At 37.2% G+C, this 8,638-nt stretch overlaps 1 protein-coding gene across 1 annotated transcript in view; it reads right to left on the bottom strand.

Annotated features, from left to right (window-relative positions):
- Nucleotides 1–8,224, bottom strand: part of sec14l8 (SEC14-like lipid binding 8) — a 42,993-nt gene extending 34,769 nt beyond the window's left edge. The window contains exons 1-2 of the mRNA XM_022667297.2: nucleotides 8,066–8,224; nucleotides 6,509–6,584 (exon numbers count right to left, since the gene is read on the bottom strand). Coding sequence (XP_022523018.2) covers nucleotides 6,509–6,584; nucleotides 8,066–8,119 — 130 coding nt within the window. The 5' untranslated portion in view covers nucleotides 8,120–8,224. The remainder of the gene's footprint in view (nucleotides 1–6,508; nucleotides 6,585–8,065) is intronic.
- Nucleotides 8,225–8,638: the final 414 nt, after the last annotated feature.

Below are 8,638 nucleotides of genomic sequence, written 5' to 3' on the forward strand. Positions count from 1 at the left end.
TAAAATAAACTAGGGAATTAAACAGGAGAGTAGCGCGAGAAAATAAACGAGACGTGAAAGAACATATAATCAACAAAGACAGACAAAGTAAATGCGGAATCACTGGAGTAACGAGGTAACACAGGTAACAAGGGGGACGGAGCTACAGATTAGAGTCATGTGAGGGTGGGAAACATAGGTGAGAACACTCAGAAAGAGTCACAGGGAAAACACAGAACACATGCAGGAACGCATGGGAAAACAAAACAGACAGGAGGGCCGAAATAAAAAAGACAGGCTAAAAAAAAAGACACAGAACAGGATCAGAACATGACAGACGCCACAGTTTAGGAGGAACAAGAGTCTCCTCTGTTGCACAGGATAAGTTCATCAGAGTTACCAGCCTCAGAAACTGCAAGAATACAGGAAATGTCAATATATATATAGGTATACGCCACAATAATCACCACTGTTTATCTTAACTCAACGTAATAATCACTGACACCAAACAATGATATCTGATATCTGCAATGCAAACTTAGCACAGTTTACCTCTGATCTGTCTGTCTGTGACACGGATGACCTGATTTATATAGAGCTTAATCTTATCTCGAATAAAGCGAGATGTAAGATAACTATTGGGAAAGCTCACTGGCACTGAGCATGAGCATGTGAAACTCACAGTAAATTACCCAAATCCACTCTGACAAATGCTACATCAGAAACACCATTAAAAAAATCAATATTACATCCATTCTAAACTCGTAAAGCTGTAAAGCAGCTCCTCAAACTGGATTTCAAACTCACAGTACATCCAGAGCGTCTAGATAAAAGCACTGCCATTAGATCTCCATGCCCTGTGCCAGGCATCTGCTTTACGGGTATAAAGTCCACAGCACTGGGCTGTGCAGCAGCAGTGTAACCTTATATTCTAGAGCGATGGAGCTCAATTCAACATCTTTTAACTGAGCTGGAATGGTCTTTGTGATCCAGACTAGAAGTCATTAGCCTTTGTCATCAGTACCTGATCTTACTAATGTAGTGTAACTTGTAGCTGAATTCAATCAAGTCCTCACAGCAATGTTCAATTGTGGTCTGATTAAATGCTGCATCTTGCCACAAGAAGACATAAAGAGCTTCCCTTACTGCCCTATAGGGGTGTGTCGTATCGTATCATACGCGATAATATCGCCAAAAATGTTGAATATCGTGAACGATATTATATCCTGAAATATCGTGACATATCACCCACCCCTAATTATCACATCAGGGTTCTACTTTTTGCCGTTTTTAGCAAAAGAAAAATTCACACTGTTCTCATTTACCATTATATATCTACTAGATACAGATTATATTTGTCCACTATCATTTATTTTACTTTAATCCTGGATATATGGAGATATTTGTGCATTACTAGTATCATGACATTCTGGATCATTGACATCTGTTACAAATCTAATAAAATATATATTTTTTAATCTTTCAGTTAGCCATATCATATTGCATGCAATTAGTGCTGGACGATATGGCCAAAATTTATATCACGATATATTCCTTAAATTTCGGTCGATACGATATAATTTCGATATCGATAAATACTTTGAAGGCCTCAGAAAAAGAATCCCTGCAATCTCTGCAGCTTGCACTGCAAATTTAAATTATTATTTAACTGTGTATTTGCACTTTTTGTATCAATCTATCTAATGGAAATCTGTACCTACTACTGTATGAAAATGTTTTTTAAGTCTTTGAAACCTCCTTTCACAAAAAAAAAAAGTAGTCAAAATAAATCAATGCTCAATTTTATTTGCATATAGCAAAATAATAACATGACATCCCTGTCAAACATAAGCCTATATAACTATTACAAATAAAAATAACTTTAAATGACAACAGAGGCAGAGCTTCTTATTCATTGTAAACAAATTTAACAGATTAAAACAAAAGTGTTTTAACTAGGATATATAATACAAGAAGCCTTTATATACATAAAAGCAACAAGATTTTCCCGTCAAATAAACAAACCTATAGGATTTTTCAACTATAAATAACTTAGTGACAACATAATCTATTAAAGTGCTTCAGCCAGAATACAAGAGGTATTCAACATGATATCAACGGCAAATAAACAAACCTAAAGGATTCATAAACTTTAAATAACTTAGTTTCAACATAATCTATTAAAGTGCTTTAGTCAGAATACAAGAGGTATTCAACATGATATCCACGTCAAATAAACAAACCTAAAGGATTCATAAACTTTAAATAACTTAGTTTCAACATAATCTATTAAAGTGCTTCAGTCAGTATAAGGAAAATATTGTATGTAGTGAAGATGCTTGAGGTGGTGGAACAGATTAGATGTATTAACGTTACGCTGCTTATCGGCTCCACTCACCGGCACAATTTGCAGCAAAGCGGCTGGGCGAGCGGACCCGCGGCTGGGCGAGCGGAGGCGCGGATGAGCGAGCGGAGGCGCGGATGAGCGAGCGGACCCGCTGCTGGGCCAGCGGAGCCGCGGATGAGCGAGCGGACGAGCGAGCGGACGCGCGAATGGGCGAGCGAAAAAGCGGCTGACCGAACCGAGCCTACCCTAGCCTTGGATCCGCTCGTCCCGGCTCCGTTTCGAGACATTTTAGATGCGTAGCGGAGCGGACCTGAACCTAACCTAGCCTAGCCTAGCCATTTTAACCTAGCCTAGCCTAGCCTATCTGGCTACGTGCCTGTGTGATTGCGTCATCACGCACTGAGGTAGCACAGCTATGGGGGCTGAATGTGTTTGGCTCTGCGGCGAGCTGACGCCAGTAAAAAACGCCTGTCCGTGACAGATTCTGTACATAATACATATCGATATACCACAAAAGTGATATCACCGTTATTGAAACATTTCTTATCGCGATAAATACCGATATCGAATTATTGTCCAGGCCTACATGCAATGATACAATTCTAAATCATTTTTCAAATTCAGTGTTTTGTCATATCGCCAAAGTATCGTTATCGTGAAAATACCTTGAAATATCGTGATATTATTTTAGAGTCATATCACCCACCCCTACTGCCCTACAAAAATGCTCTCAGAGGCTACTTTTGGGTAGTGTACCTCCTGGTGAGAGCTTGTTAACCCCAACCCTAACCCTAATCTGTTAACCCTAGAATGCTAACGTCAAGTGATTTTCACCTTTCATGTGTTTTTCATTGTGTTGCTGCTGTCTAAGTTAAATGGGACTTTGAGGAGTTTCAGGGTGCTCACTGATGTCATTAACCCTTTGAACCCTAGGCTGTTTTGGTGTGTTTTTTCTTCGTTTTTGTCAGTTCCTTTTTCAGGTCTTCTAACACAGTAATTATATCAGACAGCCACATGAGCCCTGAGCTCTTTTACTCCAGAAGCCATACGGTGTAAAAGAAAAAGAAAGCAGATTTGTTATATTTTCTGCTTTATGGTGCCTGTTTTTTTTTTAACTTATTTTTGAATGTGTAGGCTTTACATATATTCACACCTAAGATATCTTTTCAAAAATGGCTAGACTAGAGTATATATGAGTTGAATAAGACACACATAAGAATATTGATGATAGTTCATTACATGGCTTATTAATTATTACTTTGACAAAATACATGGAGAAACAGCATCAGGCGGAGTTATTTTTCTTGATAATCAATAATCACACCTCTAGGATACATGTAGATACTAAAAACCTGACACTCAGAGCAGCCTATGCCTTTCAGTATTTTGATCAAGAAACACACAAAGAAACACACAAAGAAAACTATAATATATACAAAAATGTAATCTTTTTTAGTCTAAATAAATAAAAATGTTTAGTGCAAAATAACTACTTAGTAAAAATGTGTGAGTAAAATAAAAACTATATAAAGTAGAGCCATACCTAGCTTTAGTTTGAGTAAAGCAGGTAGTTTCACACTTTTTCTGTGACTACTTTTACTGATATTATTTGGTTTGAAACATCATATAAATATATAAATCGAGAATCGAATCGAATCGTGACCCTAAAATCGGAAATAAAATCGAATCGAGGATTTTACTGTGAAGTCAGTCACACCTAGTAGTGGTATGAGGGACACTAACAGCTCAGTGAAATGTACATGACATCATGTGGCCACACAATCTTCTGGTATTTTTCAGCAGGATAATGCTCGTCCACACACTGCAAGGGTTTCCTACTTTTTCTTGATCTGTCGGGTCACTGAGTGTATTTTAGTAGAAATACTGCATAAGCCTAAGACATGTACTGACATACTGTATAGTGATAGTGTTATCTTAGAATGCTGATACTGTATATTGCTGGTCCTTCGCTCTCTAGTAATGCTGACCAATATATATTCAGAGATTTTAGGGCTGCTGGATCTGAACACAGACATCTTATGCCACAGGTCTGAGTCTTCTAGGAAAACGCCTTTTGTAGCTTTATTTAAATGATCCCTGAAGCAGGTTAAGGTGGAATTAATCTACTTTACTGTGTGTTTACATAACAGTTAACACCTTTAATGAAACAGATAGGATTTAAATGATTTACTATCATGTGTCGACTACTCTTAATACACATATATTCTTAATAATAGCACAACTACTACAGTCAGTAGTTTTGACAGCCATACCGTATAACCGTACTTAACTCAACACACAGGTTTTTGTTTGACAGTTACTAATCGGATTACAGCTGAGATTAATCTGGTTCATTCTGCTCGCTGCTGTGTTAGAACAGAACAATGGATCTAGTCACTGTATGAGTCTATGTGCTACTGTTTTAGAAATTTAATTTGTGTAACAATGCATGGGCCACACATTACCTTACAGAGTTCAGTGTACGGGTACTAGTCCTCTGGGCTACTAACATAGTAACTAAGCAACTCCCAGAGAAGAATATGCCAGTTATAACATGCTTATAAAACTATGAACATGAAAACACTGTAGTCCCACTGCTAACATAGTACACTCTCAATGTTATAAAGGCTTATAATACTCTAAACATGAGAAAACTGCGGTCCCCCTATGAACACAGTATACTATCACTGTAATAACATGTTCACAAAACCTTAAACATAAGCAATCTGTAGTCCCTCCCACTAAAACAGTGAACTATCACTGTCATAACATGCTTATAATACTCTACAAATGAGGATACTGCAGTCCCCCCACTAACACAGTGTACTATCACTGTTATAACATGCTTTTAATACTCTACACATGAGGATACTGCAGTCCCCCTACGAACACGGTGAAATTTCACTGTTATAACATGCTTATAATAATCTAAACATGAGGATACTGCAGTCCCCCCACTAACACAGTGAACAAACACTGTTATAACATGCTTATAATAATCTAAACATGAGGATACTGCAGTCCCCCTATGAACACAGTATACTATCACTGTTATAACATGTTTACAAAACCTTAAACATAAGCAATCTGTAGTCCCTCCCACTAAAACAGTGCAATAACACTATTATAACATTCTTATAATACTCTAAGCATGAAGACACAGCAGAGTCCCTACTAACACAGTGAACAATCACTGTTATAACACACTTATAATACTCTAAACATGAGGATACTGTAGTCCCGCCACTAACACAGTGCACTATCACTGTTTTAACATGTTTATAATACTCTAAACATGGTGATACTGCAGTCTCCCCACTAACACAGTGCACTGTCACTGTTATAACACGCTTATAATACTCTGAACATGAGGATACTGCGGTCCCCCTATGAACACAGTATACTATCACTGTTATAACATGTTTACAAAACCTTAAACATAAGCAATCTGTAGTCCTTCCCTACTAACACAGTGAACAATGACTGTTATAACATGTTTATAATACTCTACACATGAGAATACTGCAGTCTCCCCACTAACACAGTGTACTATCACTATTATAACACACTTATAATACTTTAAACATGAGGATACTGTAGTCTCCCCACTAACACAGTGCACTGTCACTGTTATAACACGCTTATAATACTCTGAACATGAGGATACTGCAGTCCCCCTACGAACACAGTGAACAAACACTGTTATAACATGCTTATAATGCTCTAAACATGAGGATACTGAAGTGTCCACATACTTCTGGGCTTTGCTGTTTATCTAGCACAGTTGTTACTATTTTGATGCTATTCTTATCTTCTTAATCTCCTTGTCGCCCTCAGCTATACTGAAAACAAGCTACCAAGACACAGATTACGCCAACACTGGTTCAAATGTGTCAGTCCCATGACTTTTGCCATGTCTCATGAAAGCTAAAGAATGCTGTCACACACTTTCAGGCCTCGCTGTAACTCCTATAATCCACACTGGTCAGTGTTTAGCCTCACTCACAAGATAGCACCTACAGTAGATAGCACACCCAAGCCATCCCTTGAGGTAACACCTTGTAATCAATTTTCATACTGCTGTCCCATGACTTTTAGTATGTCAGTGTATAATGAAACGTTTAAAGAAAACACTGATAACTTATAACAGCTTTAATTTTAAAAGTCCTGTTCTGTTCTTACCTCTAAGCCAGCGCAGTAAGAAGTGATCAGTCTGAGAAGGACACTGTGGGAGAACATCTTGAATCTTCTCACGAAACTGCCCAATAAAAAAAAGAGAGAAAAAGTCAACAAGGTGAAATCACTGGCATCATCTTACATAATTGTTGGATAAAATAAATAGTAAGCATCCCTAGATAGTAAGTCATAACTATGAGATAGTAAGTCACTATTATGATATAGTAAGTCATAACTATGAGATAGTAAGTCACTATTATGATATAGTAAGTCATAACTATGAGATAGTAAGTCACTATTATGATATAGTAAGTCATAACTATGAGATAGTAAGTCACTATTATGATATAGTAAGTCATAACTATGAGGTAGTAAGTCATTATTATGTGATAGTAAGTCATTATAAGAAAATAAGTCATAATAATGAGACAGAATGTAATTGTTTCCATAGCAAGTCATACTTAGGAGATAATAAGTCATAGTGAATCATTATTGGATATCATGAAATCATGATTCTGACTTACTTATCTCATAACAATGACTTACTATTGTAACAATGACTTACTATCTCATAATAACTTACTATCTTATAATAATGACTTTCTATCTCAAATTTATGACTGACTATGACTTAGTGTGTTATAACAATGACTTACTATCTCATATTTGACTTACTATTACTTAGTATCTCATAATAATGACTTAATATTTTAACAATGACTTACTATCTCATAATAACTTACTATCTTATAATAATGACTTACTATCTCATATTTATGACTTACTGTGACTTAGTGTCTCATAATAAAGATGTATTATTGTAACAATTACTGTCTTGTAGTAATTACTTATGTCATATTTATGACCTACTATCTTATATGTATGACTTACTATTGTAACAATGACTTACTATATCTTATTTATGACTTACTTTAACTTAGTGTCTCATTAATAATGACTTACTATTTCATATTTATGACTTACTATTTCATATTTATAACTTACTATGACTTATTATCTTAGAATTATGACCAAGTATCTCAATATTATGACTTAGTGGAGGACCCTAATTATCCTAATTCTCTAAAATCAGGTAAGCAGCAGGTGACCTGCTATAACTACCATATACATGTTTACAATTGTCTGCAACACACTAGGTTTCTGTAGTAACAACATGTGTATTTGTAACTTTCAGTATGTGCTAGTTCTGACAGCAGCTCCTGGTGGGACATGTATCTAATCCAACCCTAGCTACATGATTCAGCACAACACCTCATTATAAGCCTCATATACAGCAGATACAGCTTTATAACTTATAACAGATATAACAGCGTATAAACCCGGTATAACCCTGATATTACACCGGACTCAGGCCCAGCTCTGCTCATAAACACTGTTGCTTATCCTAAACTCGTGCATAACCCATCTCACACACGCAGCTCCAGCCTGCAGTTCACGCCCCGGAGAGAGACATTGAGAGTACCGGGGACCCGCGCGCGTTTCCCGGGTTAATAGCGGGATCTGCGCTTCTGAAACCCGGTATAACCCACTGAAATCACCCACCTGCGCTAAAGCCTCCGCCTGCCGGGCGCTCAGGTCTCCCACGCGGCCGCTCATCTCGCCTTCATCCGCTGAGCTCCGCTACAGGCCCGGAGAACAGAGCAGCGGGGGGATGATCTCACAAACACACGAGCTCAGCCGCTTCCTCATCCCTCCCCATCATCCTGCTTAACGGGGGCTGGAAGGGAGGGGCGTACTGCACAAGGCCCGCCCACCGAGATAGCCACGCCCTCCACAAACACGCCCAACACGCTTAAATTGAAAATAGAAAACTGGGTATAAAACTTCATATTGTTTCCATTCAGTATAGTGAAAATAAAATGGCTTTTCATTCAATATGTCAATTATTTTTAATATTTACTATTATGATTTTCCTTTCAGCCTGTCACAAACAGAACAGATATTTTCTTGATTTACAGATTTGTCCATTTTTGTGTCTTGTAACACATATCTGATGTTATAATCCAACTTGCAAAATGCAAAAATGAAAAAAATCAGAAAATAAAGAAAATATTTTTTTTTTTTTTCATTTTTCGTGAAATTTCAAAAGTCAAGAGGCTTTTATTGTCAGTACAA

This window comes from Astyanax mexicanus, chromosome 22 (genome assembly GCF_023375975.1).
Source record: "Astyanax mexicanus isolate ESR-SI-001 chromosome 22, AstMex3_surface, whole genome shotgun sequence".
Lineage (NCBI taxonomy): Eukaryota > Metazoa > Chordata > Actinopteri > Characiformes > Acestrorhamphidae > Astyanax > Astyanax mexicanus.